The following is a 19,777-nucleotide window of genomic DNA, read 5'->3' as shown; positions in this document are numbered from 1 at the left end:
GACCCAGGTGGGAGAAAAGATGAATGGGGGTATAGTGAATGGAAAGGGAGTGATATGTGCGGATAAAGGAGTGGAACCATGTACCCAAAATCAGGGTTTCCTATGTAGTACCACTACCACCCTAGAACCAAATGATCAATAAAGGAGATCCCACGAGACTCAGATCCAAGGGTAACAACCAAAAGAGATCAAGGGGATAGGAGCACAAACTAAGCTCACTCTTTCCGCTAAATCCCCCCATCAATCCATACCCCAAAGTATCCATGATAAGTAAACCCAATACTCAATTACCAAATGACAAGGCATACCTTTAGATTTGGGAGGCCCACCTTCAAACATACGATTTGTTAATTTTAGGATAACAATGGTATGTTCTATGCTTAGAGCAATTTTACTTCAATTTTTTTATTAGCCCAATATCATATCCAATACAGTAATCACATCAACATGATAATAAAATGCAGATAGAACGTAAACAATAACAGTAGAAGACAAGACAACACAAGAGGACACAAGATATGGCACTAGCTAGGGACAAATCCCAATGCGGGGAAACCCTTGATCAATTCTTCTTATAATTCTTTAAAAGTTCAACAGAGAGAGAGAGTACAATCTACAATATTCACTTGCCCAAATTGATCAGTCAAAACCACAGAAACATAAAGCCCAAACCAGAAAGTCAACGCTAGTCAACAGGGTTGAAATTGACCTCCATAACAACTCAGTCAACCTTTGTAAACTCGACCTGCAATAACAAGATAATGCAGCCCAAAACAGTCCGAAAATAACTAGTCAAATCTGGTCAATAAAAGTCAACGCATCAACCTAAATTAGGGCAGTGAACGCTGGTCAACACAGGGGTCAAACTGCCTCTGTTTTTGTGCCTAGAACAACAGCCTAACGAAACAAAATTCTCCCACACAAAACCGAAGTAAACAAGGGCAACGCTGGTCAAAGTTAGCCTCCTGAAATTTTGGTCAAAGCTGGTCAACGCAACAGCTAGAAAGGACAATCTTCCTTTCGCACGTGTGGAGAGAGAGAGGCCCAGAAATCCGTCCCCAATCAAGATGATAGAGAGAAATATGAATGAGATGAGATGCCAAAATGAGGAGGAGGCACCTTGTATTTATATGCAACGTTGAAGGTTGGAGGAGGCTAATTTGATGGCTGGTCGACCTTGACGATTTGTCCATAATCAAAATAAATTCATAACTTCATTTGTACATGTCAGAATGGGATGATCTTTAGATCAATCCTACACCTCTCGGAAAGAGGAATCCAAGAAAAATATCAACTGCCTCATAAGTATTGATTTTTAATGTACCTTGGACAATTGGTTTCCCATGGGTTAGTCTCTACCTAGGGAAAAGTGTCCAAAATAATTCTTTTCCTAAGTGTGACTTTATAAAGTGAAAGTGACTTTATAAGTGGTAAAGTCAATGTTAAATTATAAAGTGAGAAGTGACTTTAGACATAAAGTACAATCTGGGTACTTTATTTAATGGGTGAGTTAAAAATTAGAAAGTGAGAATTAAATGCACATTTATTCTCATCTCTTGATATCAATGAATCTAAGCCATTAGATCTTAGGGTTGTTCCAAAGTCATTTAGGGAAACAAAAGGGGAAAAGAAAAGAGAGACTGCATTCATTCTTCATGCGCAGATTGGAGAAAGGAGGCTAAGAGCTGGAGAAAAGTTCTGAAGGAGAAATTTGTTGCAGCAAGTTGAAGGAGTGATTTCTGGGCAAAGCTGGGCATGGAAATCAAGGTTTAGAAGAAACAAAAGGTATAGTACGAACAACATTGAATGTTGTGAGCTGCACGTCGTTTGAGAGATTTTTTTCTTGAAAAAAATCCGTACAATTCATATAGTCCGTACAGTACATATTTTCAGCTTCAAGTGGGCACAAAAATCGAGGCAAAGTGGGCATGGTTATCAAGGAGTTTTGGGCTGAAGAGATAAGTTGTATTTCACTATTTTTTTTGTCTACAAATGTATTTTCCTGAACTTGAAAGATAAATAAATTTGAAGAGCTCTTTAACAGGTTTTCTCCGGAGAAGATTGAAGGGGTTTTTCCTGTGTCTAAGTTGACCAAAAATCTGTGTATTTTTATGTGTGTTGCTGGTCTGGTTATGTCCATGTTTATTTTCAGCGTGTGTTGACAGTCCCATGTGTTTTAATTTGAAAATTTCATTTCCAGAATTCTATATGTTGAATGTATGTTTATAGGAAAGGGAATTTAACCAGTGATGCGAAACTCGCGATAAAATTGTGATTTTATCGTTTTATCGCGATTTTTTTAAAACGATGATATAATCGGCCAATTTTCACGCGGTTTGTTTTGGCGATTTTTTCCGAAAAAAATTCCAGATTTTTTGAAATTATCGCGATAACCACACTGGTTGGTTCGAAACGCGTCGACAAAAGAGTGGTTATGTGATTTTGCCGAAGATTATCTATACAACAACGATATTATCGCGATTCGATTTGTTTTTATTGGCGGGCCGGCGGACAACAGGTTATAAACACCAAAAAATGATTTTTTTAATTCATTTGATCAGACAGTGGCAACGGTGGATTGAGAGTGACCTTGGAGAAAATTTTTGGTCGATTGGGCGCTGATTGGAGGAAAAAACGACTCAAAACCCCCGGTGGATTGAGAGCTGAGGAGGAGAGGATCAATTTTCTTCGGCAAACCGGTATGGGCACCAAATTTATGTGTTTTGTTTTGGTTTTTTTTTGGTTTTTGGTTGGGTTTGGATAACCCATTGGTTTATCAAATATTTTTGAGTTGATTTGATGGTGTTTTTGACATTTGTTTGTTAAATTGTCAAAAATTCAATGTGTTTTGTCATGTTACTTATGTATGTAATTTTTTTAAATTTTTGTAACTTGCAATCCTTATTTTGCCATAGGTTCACCATTCAACTTCAAAGTTCAAACTTCATCTTACAAATTTAAAACTCAAGAGTCAAGATTTCAACCAAGTTACAAACATATCAAGGAAGTTGGACTTTCTGTGGGAATTTGGTGACCCTAATGGAGGGTTTGATAGAATAAACTTGTCTTGCAAGTTGTGTGGGCAGCATATGTCAGGGGGGGTTTTTATAGATTGGAGTATCACCTTGCACAAATCCCTAGATTTGATGTAGGGCCTTTCTCAAATACAAATCCGGAAATCATCTAAAGAGCCATGAGATCATTGGAAAATTTAGAGCACAATAGAGAGGCCAAAGCAGAAACGAAGAAGCAAGCAGAAACGAAGAAGCAACTAGCAAAGACGGTGTTAGGCTCAGGTGAACAAGGAAGTGGCACTGGTTCTACATCAGTATCAAAATCTACAACCAACCCGGTAGCTGCCTCATCATTTTTTGTTCCCAGAACCACACCTGGTTCACAACCATCTATCACTTCAACGCTTAAAAAAACTGAGAAAGAACAAGCTGAGAAGTTGTTGGCCAAATCTTCCCTTTGGAGTGATATTCCTTTCAGCGTTGCAAGGAGCAATCCATTTTTCCAGCCTGTTGTTGATGCTATTGCAACTGTTGGCCCAGGGTACAAAATCCCTTCTTATGATGACTTTAGAGGCTGGATTCTTCAAAATGAAAAGGTTGACTACACCAAAAGAGTGGAGGAGTTTAAGGCATCATGGGCACAAACATGATGCATTGTGATGTCAGATGGTTGGACCGACCAAAAGGGGAGAACCCTTATAAGCTTCTTGGTTAGTTGTCCCAAGGGGACAATGTTTATGAAATCTATTGATGCATCATCACATATCAAAGATGCAAAAACTTTATGTGATTTGCTGGATGTATTTAATTTGGAGGTGGGTGCAGAACATGTTGTCCAAGTCATAACGGACAATGCTGCAAATTATGTTGTTGCTAGCAGGATGCTTATGGAGAGACATCCTACTTTATTTTGGACACCTTGTGCTGCACATTGTATTGATTTGATGTTGGAGGACATAGGAAAAATTTCCTTTGTCAAAGATATTGTTGAGTCATCAAAAAGCATTACAAAATTTATATATAATCATACATCTGTGCTTAGCTTGATGAGAAAATTCACCAACAACAAAGAGTTGGTGTGCCCCGCCATTACATGGTTTGCCACCAATTTCATATCTCTTCAATCCCTCTTGAATTCTATGTGGGATGTGAAGAGAATGTTTCTTTCAGAGGAGTGGCATGCTTTGACAATGAGCCGCAAACCAGAGGGAGAGGCCATATGCAGATTAGTTTCATACCAGGAAGACTTCTGGGCGGGAGTGCAGGAGGTGTGCACCGTTACTGAACCTTTGGTAAAGGTTCTTTGATTAGTTGATGGTGAGAAGTCCGCAATGGGCTATTTGTATGAGGCCATGGACAGGGCCAAAGAATCCATTCAGGCTTACCAGTGTTGCGGGGGAGCGCCCCCCCCCCCCCCCCCCCCTCGCTCCCCGCTCCCGATCCGCGCTCCGGGCGGGAGCGACTCTGGAGCGGGTCGGGAGCGCGCTCCCTAAAAAAAATTTCGCTCCCTGCCTTTTCGGGAGCGTTTTGCCTTTTTTTCATTTTTTTTTTTTGTAGTAATGTTCGAAATGCAATTTTTTTTGAAAGAAACAAATAGTTTTTGAGTGGGGCAACTTAATGATCAAGTCTAGGCCCTAGTATTGATATGCTATTCATGGTAATGTTAAATTCTTAAAGTAAAAGTGACATTTTCTTTAATTTTCATTTTCATCCTTTTACTTAAATTTTTAACATTACCATGAAATGACTCAGGATGTTTGAGAGTGGTTTCGTCCTCATTGGATTTCATATGGAGAAAGTAGAATTTTAGATTTCATTCAAAATCCAGCAGACTTATCAGTTTTTCAGGATTTCAGGATTGGGGGATTGCAATGTTTCCATTGAATTTTGTCATGTATTAGGGTATGGAACTCATATTTAATCAAGAGTACCAATCCCTCTATGTACCTTGATGTTAGTGACATTGGTTGTCGAACTCCTCCATCATGACCCTTCTAAAAATGTACGCATCACTCAAACAAAATCTTGACTTGACATGCTATGCTTTTTCTATCTTATGTTAATGCTTAGAGGGTGATATTAATGACAAAGATCCCTATACAGATACAAAGGTAATGACAAAGATACCTCTGGATATTAATGCTTGGAGGGTGATATTAATGACAAAGATCCTGATTTTGCAACAAGACTAAAAAATTAGACATTTCTCGTGGTGGCAAGAGGCCCAAGCATAAGAAATAGATAATAGATTTACTTCTCTTTTCTAGTTTCTAGTAGCTTTTATAACTATTGACTCTTTCATATTTATTATGATATTTTTTTAAACAATATATGACAATTTAAGTTTGAAGTTGGCAATTATAACTCATTAGTAATGAATTATGAATATGATGCTTCATGAAAGTTGAAAGTTGTTTCATTTCATTTCATTTTATAACATTTCATTTCATGTTAGATATTATTTGTTGTAATGGTTACACTTAGCTTACAAGTACAACTTTGGTGATCAATGATGATAAATGTTATATATTGAATTTTGAAAGCTTGAAACTTTAAGATTGATGAATCATGAGACTCAATATGTTGTATGTTACTATGTTACTAACTTGCGGACGTGGTTGATGAAGATTATAACTTCTAGATGATTGTTGTTATATGGTTCAAAACTTCAATCTATGCTTTTTTATGTTTTTTATATCTAATTCATCATTCTACATGTTTTTGTTGACATATATGTATCAAAAATTAAAAAATATAAAATATATATATATTTTTAAAAAATCGCTCCGGGATTCGCTCCCAAACCGGGAGCTTCTGAAAATGGTCGCTCCCGCTCCCGCTTCCGCTCCCCGCTCCCGCTCCCGCTCCCAAGTAACATTGAGGCTTACTATGATGATAAGGGAAATGAGGGGTTTCAGAGACAACACCTCCTATGGGAAGTGAGTGATGAACGATGGAACAACACACTCCATCGTCCCATTCATGCTGCAGGGATCTACCTGAACCCCACATTTTCTTACCCATGTAGGTTCGTATTTGATGCTGAGATCATGAATGAATTCTTAACCTGTGTTTAGAGGATGGTGCGATTTCCAGCAGAACGTACAAAAATCTCCAAAGAAATTGGGACATACAGGATGACAGGTGGCACATTTGGCTTTGACATGGCTGTGATTGATAGGATGACTAAAATGCCAGGTATTTTTTAGTTTGTTTCAAATTTCATTGTCTCTTCAAGTTCATAACTTCATACTTTGCTTCAACTTTCAAATTTCATTTTTTTTCTTATGTTTATTTAAAAATCTATTTGTAATTTTGTTGTAGATGTATGGTGCCAGGGTACCCCTTCTGCAAAAACTTGCCATTCGAATCCTCAGCCAAACATGTAGCTCCTCAGGATGCGAGCGCAACTGGAGTGTATTTGAAAAAATACACAACAAGAAGCGCAACAGGTTAAACTTAAAAGTTAAAACTTAAAATATTGCAAATTTCCAAATAATTTTTTGAATTCATTAAACAATGTTTTTTTTATAATTATTATTTCATGATCTTTGTACAGGTTGGAGTCCCAACGACTTAATGACATGGTCTACGTCTACTACAATCTTCGATTGTGGGTGAGGCAACTTGAGAGGATACCTGATATGGAGGCCATCTCATTGGATGGGATTGACACCTAAGTCACAGGGTTCGGCGAACCTGAAGCTTCAGGTTCGAAATTCGCCGAACCTGTAAAAAAAAATTGAGGTTCGTTCAGGTTCGACGAACCTGAAAGTCGAACCTCAAGCCGAACCTCAAGCCGAATTCGAACCTGTCGAACCTGATCGAACTTGAACGAACCGAATTGCGTACTTGAAAGAATTTTTGAGGTTCGATGGTTTTCTGGACGGTTTTCGAAGAAAAATAGTGGGCTGCATACCGCTTTGTAGCAGTTCTTCCAAGTTCCCGCCAAATAATTCTTTATAAACAATTGCGGGCTATGGTTTTGGCACACACTGTCGGGTTGAAACTTGATTGCTGAAGCCTGAGCGTTTGTTTGTAGTGAGAGTCGAGACTGAGTCGTTAGTCGTGAGTTTGCAGACGACGGACGTTTGAAGTTGCGGGCTGCGGCTTTGAGTCTTGAGCAGTGGCACGACGCTGCAGTGCTGCACGCAGAGTCCAGACCATCGATGCTGCACGCACCGCGGCACCAGTTTGCACGCAGCACCCGAGGGCCGAAGTATCATCAGATTTGGTATGCTCCTGACTCTCAACAGTTGTGCTTCTGATCATTCCAGCAGTTACTTCCTCTGTTATTCTATCCATAGCTAGAACTTCTGCCTCTATATTTTTTTGAGCTATGTCAAAATTCTCTGTTGGAGGCTGGAGCCCTCATGTCTTCTATCTGTGCATTGTTCCTTGTGCCAGTGGTCTCATCAATTTCCATTGTTGCAAATTTGCAATGGTAGGTTTACCGTTTAGCTGTGTTTGGCTGTCCAGAATTTTTTTCCAGAGCTTGGGATGGGAGTCTTTGTAGTTCATCAGCGATTTCATTTTCTGGTTCAGGGTCAAGACGACATACAAAATAATGTGTGCATTTTTTTATAAGCGACGCTTACGTAGGAATCTAGGATAGCAATACTAAATAGATGTCAGCTAAATGATAAATCTGTGTATGCTTTACAGCATTAAGCCGCTTACCTTGGACAAAAAATTCCTAAAACTGTCATGTGACATGTCCATGGTTGGCTTGGTTTAGCCTTTTAGGATCAAATACTTTCATTCTGAGTCCTGACCAGAGTATGAAGCTTAATCTGACTCAAGTCAATCAATCTGTCTGGACAATATGCGAATTACTTGATATTCAGTCAAACTTTATGAAATCCAACTGCCCAATGCCAGGTTCTAACTGGTTTCAGAATTTCCAATTATCTATGGCCCTAAATGGTTTCCGTTGCCCTCCATTTTGTTTAATGAACTTCAGACAATCAACTTGTACAGCTGCTATACCATTTAGTAACATCTTTGAGAATAAATTACACAAATGATATTATGTTTAAAACAGCAGGACTACTGGATTATAAGTTATAACTTGCTTGGTGAATATGATCCAATATGCCATCGCCCTCCATTTTGTTAAATAAACTTCAAAGAATCAACCTCTATAACTATTTATGCCCATAATGCCTAAAATTTGAGAATAATTTACTCATATGATGCTATGCTCTGCCGCTAAGTAGCAGGTCTGTCGGATCATGATTCATACCTTAAGGCTTACACCAAATGAGTAGAATAAGTAACTCTACAATGTACATGAGTTGAATCAGAATGTAGGCTGGTAGCTTATCAAAACCTTCGAAGATTTTGACAGAACTGAAGAGGTTGATGTTGTGAAAAGCAATCTCAGAATCAAGCCATTTTCTCTGATAACAAAGTGGGTCAAATGAAGAAAAATCATAAACAAATGTTACATAATATTTGTTGTGTCAAATAATTTGAAGACATACAGTTAAGCTGCACATAGTTTGGTTACAACTTACACCTGGTAGTTACAAACTTACAGCCTGATAGTGGAGATTGAGGGACACATATTATGTAGGGAGGGTTCACCATCAGGGCTACTTTGTCCTTCTCCTCTTTGATAATGAGTGGCCTGTGGTAGAGTTCTCCAAGGACCATGTACTTCCTGCAGCCTGCACTCCAATCATTCCAGTCTCTTTAGACTTTAACCAGTTTTTGATGGTTTGTTAGTTCTCTTCTTTTTCTTTGTTGGCACATTACAGCTTTTCCAATTTTCTTCACAATTATTCAACTTTGTCCGGAATCTCCAGTGAATCCACATTTCTATTCTAGCAAAACATGGCAGTTCTGGTTTGACCTAAGTTTTTTATTTTCCTGTCATGGTAATAGAATGTTTTTTAAAGCAATGTGGTTGGACTCAAAATTCCATGATTGCACCATGGAGCCAATTATCAATTATCTGTTGATGGTCTGCCAGAGTTCTCAAAAAAATTAAAAAAAATTACACCTCAATAAATTTAATCTTTCAGATTTTCGATATATCCAAGTTTAAGATGAATCTTGATTAACTTTGTTTTCTATATTTTATCTCTCACACCTATGTAAATAGTTATTTACTTTTTATTCAATTTAACTTTATATTATTTTAGATGGAGCCAACTTGTACTTTCTTTTAATGATAGGTTCATTATTGTTTATTTCGTTTATTCATTACTTCATGGCCATTTTTCATATACTAAGTGTAAAGCACCTCACCAATCTCCATAGATAATCAACCTCTATAACCATTCAATCTTTGAAATTAATTAGTGTGCTTGAAGTTATGGTTTCCGTAGCAAGATTATGAGATCATAATTTAATGAATTAATATGATGTAATATGCCGTTGCCCTCCATTTTGTTTAATGAACTTCAGACAATCAACTTGTACAGCTGCTATACCATTTAGTAACATCTTTGAGAATAAATTACACAAATGATATTATGTTTAAAACAGCAGGACTACTGGATTATAACTTGCTTGGTGAATATGATCCAATATGCCATCGCCCTCCATTTTGTTAAATAAACTTCAGAGAATCAACCTCTATAACTATTTATGCCAACAATTCAGCCTTACATGCCACTTTATTTCATTTTGCAGTCGTTTGGGCTGCTTTGACTTTTTAATGGAAATTCAATAAAGCTTGCTACCAATTTATTTCTCCTCAAATTCATTAAATACACATGTTATAGGCACAATAGGAAGTGATAATTACTGTTATTTAAATTTGAAATAATTGAAGAAATTGGAAAACTGAAATTTGAACAAGTTATGCATGATTTGAATGCTCATCAAAATATCAAGTTTTATTTGTATTTGAAAATTGAATTTCACTATTTTATCATTTATTTAAATTCGAATTTTAATATGCCATTGCCAACAAAAATGCAGACATATTTGTCATGGCACCTCCAAAGTCAACGGCAGAAGGATGGAAATATGTGGAGAAATTGGACGGGCCTCATGGGAGGCATTTGAAATGCAAGTTATGTAATAATGAATTTTTTGGATCTTTAACTAGAGTCATGGACCACTTACTGTCTGTCACTAATGGCAAAGGAGGTGGCGTTGAAGGTTGCAAGAATGTGTCTGCAGAGCTCAAGGAGACACTTCAGAAAGATTATGACAATATACAAAAGGCTAAGAAAGTGAATGAAAACAAAAGACAACGTGTTCAAACAGAAATTGCAATGAATTACAATTCATTATCTGCACTTTCTTCAAGCACGGTTGGTGTTGGGAGTTCATCTCAGTCAAAGATCAGTAAATCAAGTGGGACAGCCACATTAAATACTCTTTGGAAGCCCATGCAGAAACAAGAAGTTGATGATGCTGTAGGTGATATGTTTTTTGAATGTGCAATTCCATTTAATGTGGCAAGAAGCCCTTACTTCATCAACGCATGTAAGATGATGGCAGGTTTTGGTAATGGATATCTCCCTCCTAGTTCTGAGACCATAAGGACCACTATTTTGAAGAGGTCAAAAGAAAGAGTTACAAACAATTTGCAGAAGATCAAAGACTCTTGGAAGGAAACAGGGTGCACAATTTTATCAGATGGCTGGTCAGATATGAATCATAGACCTCTTATTAATGTGTTGGTTTCTTGCCCTAAAGGGGTACTTTTTTTGAAAGTAGTTGATGCATCAGGGAATAAGAAGACCTTTGAATTTATTTTCAAGATTTTAGAGGAAGCTATTCTTGAGGTTGGAGAAGAAGATGTGGTCCAGGTTATAACAGATAGTGTTTCAAATTGTGTTGGAGCAGGAAAAATGGTCATGGATAAATACAGAAAAATATATTGGACACCTTGTGCTGCCCATTGTCTTGACTTATTGTTACATGACTTGGCAAAGTTTCCATGGATTAACGAGACAGTTCGGAGGGGGAAACAAATTTCTCACTTCATATTTAACCATCAACTCACATTGAGCTTGTACAGGAATAATGCATCTAGAGAGTTGCTCAGGCCTTGTGACACCAGGTTTGCCACATATTATATTACTATCAAAAGGTTAGTTGAAGAAAAAGGGAGTATAAGAGGTGTTTTTTGCAACAATGAGTGGGAAAAGTCTCATCTTTCAAAGGAAGCTAAAGGAAAGGAGTTGGAACAGGTGATTTTAGGGAATGCTTTTTGGGACAATGCTCAGAAGGTCTTAAAAGTATGTGAACCAATTGTTGATATGCTTCGCATGGTTGATAGTGATACCCCTTCCATGGGTTTTGTTTATGAGGGCATGGATCGTGCTAAAGAAGCCATTGCAAAATTTTTTAATAATGAGGAAAATGAGTACATTGCAATATGGGAGATGATTGATGAAAGATGGAAGATGTTGCATAGTCCTTTACATGCAGCAGCTTGTTATTTGGATCCTAGACTCTTTGGGATAGAAAGAACAAATGATGCAGAAGTCATGAATGGCCTTTATGATGCAGTTGAATGGTTGGTCCCTGATCAAGAAGAATGCAGGAGAATTAGAGAGCAGCTCCGAGCATACAGGTTGGAAGAGGGAATATTTGCAAGGTCTAGTGCAGTACAAGATAGGCCCAATATTCCTCCAGGGAGATGGTGGCAGTTTTATGGATCAGAGACTCTTGAATTGCAACGTTTTGCAGTTTGTATTTTGAGCCAGGGATCAAGTGCCTTTGCTTGTGAAAGGAACTGGAGTAGCTTTAACCATATCCAGTCCAAGAAAAGAAACAAATTATTGTCTACAAGGTTGGAAGACCTTGTTTATGTTCGTAGTAATTTGAAGTTGGCCTTGAGTAGTGTGGCCAAAGATGCATCTAGTTCCTACGAGCCATGGTTTGATGCTGATTTAGAGCCAGAAGAAGATGATATTAGCACTGATGGTGATTCACTAGATGATCCAAATGTTGGAATTCCATCTATTGATGACTTTGATGATCACCATTCTAGTGCCTTTACTATGCCATATGCACATGATGATTGAGAGCTTTTTGATCATACTAGAGTCTAGTAGGCCATAAGTATAGACTATATATGTTTTTTGAATTTCCTAGAACAATTTTATGGATTATAACTATTTGGCAATGGTCTTTATGACTTCCTTATTATATTAGCATTGATGATGATGAGCCAAATGATGGAATTCCATGTGTTGATGACTTTGATGATGTTTAAAATTTTGAAATTTGAAGATGTCCTACAATGATGTGAATGTTTAAATTTTGATCATGTTTTGATTATGTGATTTTTTAAAAGATTACTAGTATTTGACATTCATTTAAATTTTGAAGACTGAAAATTATGTCATTTCTTTTTGCAAACTACTATTGTCTATGTTTACATTTAACTAGATGTTAGAATGATTACATTATTGATGTATGTTTACTAATAAGAATTTGTGTTCATGTGTTTATGGATTGATTTTGAATTTTCTATTATTTTGTCATATATAGATATATATATATATTGAAAAATATGTATAGTCGAACCTAATGCCGAACCTCATTCGAACCTGATCGGAAAATTCGAACTCGAATCGAACTTAATCGTTGTCGAACTCGAACTCGAACTCGAACCGTGTGACATAGATTGACACCACTGCTGCATGGAGGGTTGAGGCCGAGAGGCCTCTCATGGAGCCTGCCGATGATTGGTTAGAGGAGGAAGTAGTGGAGTGGGGGGGGGAGGAGGAGGAGGAGGAGGTGGAGCAACAGGAGGAGGATGTGATACCACCTACCCGGGCTACCCCTGCCACCAGTAGAGGACGTGGTCTACCTCCCATAGCTCCTAGTTCTTCAGCTTCTAGAGCACAACAGAGTCCGCTGCCAACTCCATCGACATCTACATCTAGAGGGAAAGGGAAAGCTATTGCATTTTCTCGCAAGAGGGGTGGAGGAAATCAATAGTATTAGACTTTAGTTATTTGGTTAATTCCATTGTATATGACATTATGACTCATGATATGAGATACGTTATTATATTTTTTGTTGATATTTTGAGGCTGAGTTGGGACTCAGGGGTCAGGACTTACTATTCAGAACATGATTCACTGTTATGTGTGATGTAGCACTAGAAATGATATTACACATCTTATATATTAGTTCTTTTATCATATTTATGTGTCAATGTATTTATTTTACATTGTATATGCTTTAGATATTAAAAAAATTGAAAAAAAATGAATATTTTTGTATTTTACTATTTTTTCCCGATTTTTACTATTTTTTCTGATTATTTCCCCTCGCCGATAATATCCCGATAACGATAACTGCAACATTGCATTTAACTGAACGAGAGTGATAAGGTGAAATTAAAAACTGGGTTGGGATTGTTGGAAACTTTTTTTAGTCATCAAATTTCAACATGGTATCAGAGCTACAGATTGAAAATTGCAGTTTGAACAACAGACAGTAGTTTGGGACAACAAACAGTGGTTTGGACAACAAACTGAATTTTTGAACAACAAACTCAGTTTCGACAATAGACTGATATTTTGGTACAGCAATGTGAAATTTCACACAGACTGAACTTTTGGGGCAACAAGGTGTGCTGGAAAGTTCATTTCTCCATTTCTTGGTTTTGTAAAGTTTGGACAACAGTCATGGCCATGGTCTTAAGGATAGAGGACAAACTGGATGGGATATCCAACTATGTCATTTGAAAGGACAGGATTCAGACAATGTTTGAGGAGGCAACAGTTTGGGACATAGTGCGGCAAGTGGTTGTACCTCCTACTGCTGCAGATGACTTTGCTGAATTCACAAAAAATAATGCAAAGGCAAAAAGGATTTTGATGGACAGTCTGAAGGATCATGTGGTTCCTCAGGTGAGAGGAAACACATATTGTTAAATTGGCAACTAGGGCCAAACTCCATGTGGGTCGGCTTATTTATGGCAGCTGATATTTTTATTGGATCCCTCTCGTCGAGAGGTGTAGGATTGATCCAAAGATCATCCGATTCCGATAAGTATTTATGGAGATATGAATTTATTTTGTTTATGTAATTATTATCAAGCCGACCAGCACATATGTAGGCTCTAGAAGCGCAACCGACGTGTCTATTCAACCTCTACATTTTTAGTATAAATATAAGAGGATTTGATGTCATTTAATCACACTCTTTAGGTGATCTCCTCTCCACGTCTGGGTTTTCGGAGAAGGAGAAAACGCTAAGAGTACTTGCTATGATGCCCTAACTGCAGTAGCATTAATCTGGGTAGCCGTAGCATTATAATGAAACAATGTTATGGTGATAGCTGTAGCATTATAGTGAAATGCAATTATTATATTATGGTGAACGTAGTGGCACCATGCTGAACACAGGTGATACGCATTCACGATGAACGCAGGTGATACGCATTCACGGTGAAGATACACAGAGGATCTCTCAACGGCTTCATCTCCGTCGTCGTCTCTCCTCCTTCCATCTCCAGCGTCCGATCTGATCTTATCAAAGGAAGCCCTTAAATCCCTCCAGCTTTCCAAGCGCGGGTTCTGTTGCTGTATCCCAGGTCCCTGGTCATATGGCGGAAGCTGGCAGCCAGGAAAGTCCTCGTTCTGGGGAACAAAGCCCCCAGTCCAGCGTGCGGGAGCAGGACAGGTTCCTACCCATCGCCAACATTAGCCGCATCATGAAGAAGGCGCTGCCGGCCAACGGCAAGATCGCTAAAGACGCCAAGGAGACCGTGCAGGAGTGTGTCTCGGAGTTTATCAGCTTCATCACCAGCGAGGCCAGTGACAAATGCCAGCGAGAAAAGAGGAAGACAATCAACGACGATGACTTGCTCTGGGCCATGAGCACGCTAGGGTTTGAAGATTATATCGAGCCCTTGAAGGTTTACTTGCTCATGTACAGAGAGGCGGAGGTGATACGCAGTCATATATGTCCCCCACTGTTTGGAACGCAATCATAGAACCCGCAGTCAATGGTGAACGCAGTCATGATATATATATCACGCACAGTCATACGCAGTCCATTCTGGGTACGCACAGGTCCAGACAAAGTACGCATAGTCATACATTGCAGTTGTGGTTATATACATTCGCTGGACAGTCATATACGCTAGGCTGTATACATGTGAACGCAGTCACATACATATATGGAATGCAATCATATGAACGCAGTCAAGGTATTGAAGACTATACGCAGTGAAGGTAATATGAATGCAGTCAAGGCACTCAGTAATGAAGACTGTACATATGATCATAGGGCAGCAATATATATACGCAGGCCCTAGATCTGGCAGTGTACAATATATACGCTGGGGTGATACAAGTTATACGCTCTATGCTCATATCTTCTAAACTATGCTCATATATACATGACTAGGTATATGCAGGTTATGGCCATAAATATCTATGCAGGCAGAAGGACGTATTATCATAAGGATGCAGCTATAGATATTATGATGCATGGAGCATGGACAACATCATGGTAAATGTAATCATGAGAATGGTACAATTGTGATGAATGATGCAACGGGCAGCAGCATGATAAGATCATGGACATGGGCAGCATGATGATAATCACAACTATTGCAACATGACATCATATGCAGTGATGCAGCAAGTGGACTTCTGTTGTAGATCTAGACAAGTCAAAGTGTTGACTTCTGTTGTAATTGTACTCTCTCTCTCTCTCTCTCTCTTCTCTGCTGAACTTTGAAGATAAAAGAAGATTTGATCAAAGGGTTTCCCCACACATTGTGGGGTTTGTCCTTGGCTCGCGCCATATCTTGTGTCCTCTTGTCTTGGCTTGTCTTCTGCGATTTTATATTTATGTTCTATCTGCAGTTTATTGTAATGCTGATGTGATTGCTAACTGTGAAAATTTAAATAAATTGCTCTAGCATAGAACATACCAAAACTTAACACATATGCATATCAAATGTGGACAACTCTAACCACTCTTTATCAAAGTACCAATGAGAGCAAAAAGATGGTACTCAAAGAACAATTGAAGAACATCAGGATGACAAAGGCTGAAAGTGTAGTTCATTGTCTTGGTTGGGTCAAATAGGTACATGATGATTTGACTGCTATTGGTGAGACAGTTGCACCCACAAAGTTAGTCAGGATAGCTGTAGCGGGACTTCCTAAGTCTTGGGAGGTCTTTAGAGATGCTGTTACCTCTAGGGAGAATCTTCCCAATTGGGACAGATTCTGGGATGATTGTGTGCAACATGAGATATGAAAGATTGGCAGTGGTGGGGTGAAGATAGCAGATGAGGAGGATGTAGCCTTGAAAACCAGGGGGAAGAACAAAGGGAAGACCAAGAAATGGGCCTCATCAGATGTGGCTAAGCGAAAGGAGAAGAAGAAGAAGAAAGATATGGATATGTCCAAAGTCAAATGTTGGGCATGTCAAAAGATGGGACACTATGCTGCTACATGTCTTGAGAGGAAGAACAAGGGGAAGAAGGGTACTGCAGCTTCAACAGAGGTGGAGCAGTTTGCTTCACAGTTTGACCAAGACTTTGCATTTATTACTTCTATATCTAGTAGGAGTACATCATATAACGTGTGGTACATAGACAGCGGGGCTTCCCGCCATATGACAGGTGCACGAGAGTTATTTTTAGAGCTTGCAGAGAGGGCACTTGATATTGAGATTGTACTAGGAGATGACCGCATTGTGAGAGTTGTTGGTGTGGGGACTGTGACCTTTGAGAGGGAGTCTTTGCCTCCTTTGAAGGTCATGGATGTTTTGTATGTTCTGGGGATGAAGAAGAACTTGATTTCAGTGTTTGCTATGGAGGAGAAGGGGTTTGATGTCACTTTCTTAGGGGGGCAGTTATTGATGCATCCCAGGGGAGCTTCCATCACTTCGGCCAAAGTGATTGGAGTTTGCTCTGGGAAACTATACAGGTTTAGTTCTCAATCGGCAGGAGCATTAGTGAGTAGCACATCTGGTAGCACTCATACTAGTACCATTAGCAGTGGAGACTTGTGCGAGTTATGGCACTGGAGGATGGCGCATATGCATCATGGATCTTTGAGAGTACTAAGGGAGATCACTACTGGAGTTGCTGATTTCATTGTCGAGCATTATGAGGTCTGCAGAGGGTGTGCTTTGGGCAAGTACACCAAGTTACCATTCCCAACGAGCGACAACAGATCTACATGGATACCAATCTTGATTCATACTGATGTTAGTGGTCGTATGTCTCATGTGTCTTTGGGTGGTTATGAGTATTATGTTATATTCATTGATGACTACTCTAGGAAGACTTGGATATATTTCTTGAAGACTAAGGGTGAGGTCTTCAGTCGCTTTAAAGAGTTCAAAGCTCTTGTGGAAAAGTAGACAAGTAGGAAGATTTGGGTCTTGAGGTCAGACAATAGTGGTGAGTACACCGATGGTGGGTTTTCTGAATTCTGTGCACAGGAGGGCATTAGGAGAGAGTTCACGGTTCATTACAACCCCTAGCAGAATGGGGTGTTTGAAAGGAAGAACAGAGCTATTGTTGGGGCTACTAGAGTGATGATTCATGATAAGGGGTTGCCTTTGTTTTTATGGGCCGAGGCCTGCAATATTGCTGTTTATCTTCAGAACAAGAGTCCTCATAGAGTATTGGGGAATATGACTCTAGAGGAGGCTTTCATTGGAGACAAGCCTCATGTGGCACATCTTCGTATCTTTAGATGTCTCACATATTCTTATATCCCTAAGGAGCAGAGGACGAAGCTAGAACCCATGGCAGAGAAGGGTATCTTTATGGGTTATAGCGAGACTTCGAAGGCCTATCAGATCTTCATTCCTTCTAAACGAAGAGTGGTGATTAGGAGGGATGTGAATTTCGAGGAGGAGAGAGCCTATTGGAGATCACGGGAGTATGATGAGAGAGAGTCACAGACTTCTCCTCAGCAGGGAGGTCAGGTATAGGGAGCGGGACCTCAGGGTTCTGGATCGAATGGTATAGGAGGTACTTCAGTGTTAGTGACATCTGGGGTACCAGTGGTGAGTTCACTGAGTAGTTCTTTAGGGAGTCCACTGGTACAAAGTTCACATGTCACTTCAGCTGACACAGGCATAGGTGCCAGTACAGGTTCTTCGAGGACAAGTGCTGGTATAGACACACCAGGGTCAGTTGGCAGACCTTCAGGTTCACCAGACTGGGGAAGAGGATGAGGTTCCCTATGGGGAAGCTTCTTCAGGGAAGAGGAGACCCAAGTGGCTTCAAGACACCTTGAAGGAAGCGGAGTCTGTTGGTCCTCCGAAGAGGGTGAACAGGGAGAGTGTGCCATCTAAGCAGTTTCGCAGTTATGTAGCCAAGGCTACCAGCATTGTTGACTCTGAGCCTACTAGCTATGTGGCTGCCAGGCAGGAGGTATGGAGAGAGGCTACGGTGGAGGAGTATGCCTCTATTGTTAAGAACAATGTCTGAGAAGTGGTGCCTAGGCTTGAGGGCAAGTCAGTTGTGACTTCCAGGTGGCTCTACAAGGTCAAGCACATTGCAAATGACAACATTGAGAAGTTCAAGGCGAGGTTTGTGGCTAGAGGGTTCTCACAGATAGAGGGAGTTGACTATGATGAGACCTTCGCTCCTGTAGCTCAGTACACTTCTATCCGGACCCTTATTTCTATTGCTGCATAAATGGGTTGGCAAATCCATCAAATGGATGTGAAGACCACATTTATGAACGAAGTTATAGAGGAGGAGGTGTATGTTGAGCAACCACAGGGCTTTGAGGTACTTGGGCGGGAGACCCATGTATGTTGGTTGAGGTGAGCACTCTAGCAAGCTCCGAGAGCTTGGTATTCGAGGATTGATACTTATTTGCGGTAGATGGGTTTCACGAAGAGTGATGCAGATCCGAACCTATACTACATTGTTGTAGGGGATGATCCGCTCATTCTTGTGTTGTATGTTGATGACTTGTTCATTGCTGGGGCAAAGAGGCTGATTAGTGGTTGCAAGGAGGATCTTGCTATAGAGTTCGAGATGAAGGACATTGGGCTGATGCATTACTTTTTGGGGCTTGAGGTGTGGCAGGAGGAGGGGCATATCTTTCTGGGGTAGGGGCAGTATGCTGTGGATGTGTTGAGCAAATTTCACATGGCAGACTGTAGACCCATGTCTACACCTATGATCACCAACTGGAAGAAGCTTCATTTTTCAGATTCTAGTTTGGTGGATCCCACATTGTATAGGCAGCTTATTGGGTCCTTGATGTATCTGGTCAACGTTAGGGCAGTTATATTCTTTGCAGTGAACACACTTAGCCAGTTCATGGTTGAGCCTAGGAAGGTGCACTGGGTAGTTGCAAAGCACATTCTTCGCTACGTGTAGGGGAATGTTGATTATGGTCTGGACTATAGGCGGGGAGATGGAGTGAGGTTGGCAGGTTACATAGATTCAGATTGGACAGGCTGTGCTTCTGACAGGAAAGGCACTTCAGGGTGTTGCTTCAGATTGGGTTCGACAGTTGTGTCGTGGTTCAGTCGAAAGGATTTTTTTTTTTTGCTTTGAGCTCTTCTGAGGCCGAGTATATCGCTGCTAGCTAGGATAGTTGTGAGGCCATTTGGCTTCGCAAGTTGTTGTATAACCTATTTGATCAGGAGTTCAGACCGATAGTTATTCACTGTGATAATCAGAGTTGCATTAAACTCACAGAGAATCCAGTGTTTCATGACAGGTCAAAACACATTGACATCAGATATCGTTTCATCAGGAACTATGTTCAGAAGGGGGCAGTGAAGCTGGAGTATATATCAATAGATGAGCAAGTGGCCGATGTTCTCACGAA

General features: G+C 39.7%; 2 protein-coding genes and 1 long non-coding RNA gene across 3 annotated transcripts in view; all 3 read left to right on the top strand.

The window, feature by feature from the left end:
• The window catches only part of LOC149244909 (Zincin-like metalloproteases family protein), a 515,093-nt gene that overhangs the window by 141,058 nt on the left and 354,258 nt on the right, over window positions 1-19,777 (top strand). The window lies entirely within an intron of this gene.
• Window positions 6,049-7,240, top strand: LOC149244913 (uncharacterized). Its single transcript, XR_016265522.1, has 3 exons — window positions 6,049-6,212; window positions 6,339-6,466; window positions 6,574-7,240. It is a non-coding gene; the product is annotated as an uncharacterized LOC149244913 (long non-coding RNA).
• On the top strand, window positions 14,396-14,955 carry LOC149244912 (nuclear transcription factor Y subunit B-8-like). The gene has a single exon (XM_089455525.1). It carries the CDS (start codon window positions 14,551-14,553, stop codon window positions 14,938-14,940), a length of 390 nt encoding a protein of 129 aa, XP_089311651.1. The 5' UTR covers window positions 14,396-14,550; the 3' UTR covers window positions 14,941-14,955.

This window comes from Pinus tabuliformis, chromosome 7, assembly GCF_031772625.1.
Source record: "Pinus tabuliformis cultivar Carrire ecotype Pingquan chromosome 7, CPIR1, whole genome shotgun sequence".
NCBI lineage: Eukaryota > Viridiplantae > Streptophyta > Pinopsida > Pinales > Pinaceae > Pinus > Pinus tabuliformis.
The sequence above is the reverse complement of the archived record's forward strand: the minus strand, read 5'-3'. Positions and strand labels throughout refer to the sequence as shown.

What these genes read in the sequence shown, in the direction of transcription:
- LOC149244912 (XM_089455525.1), top strand. Translation starts at nt 14,551, where the DNA reads ATGGCGGAAGCTGGCAGCCAGGAAAGTCCTCGTTCTGGGGAACAAAGC.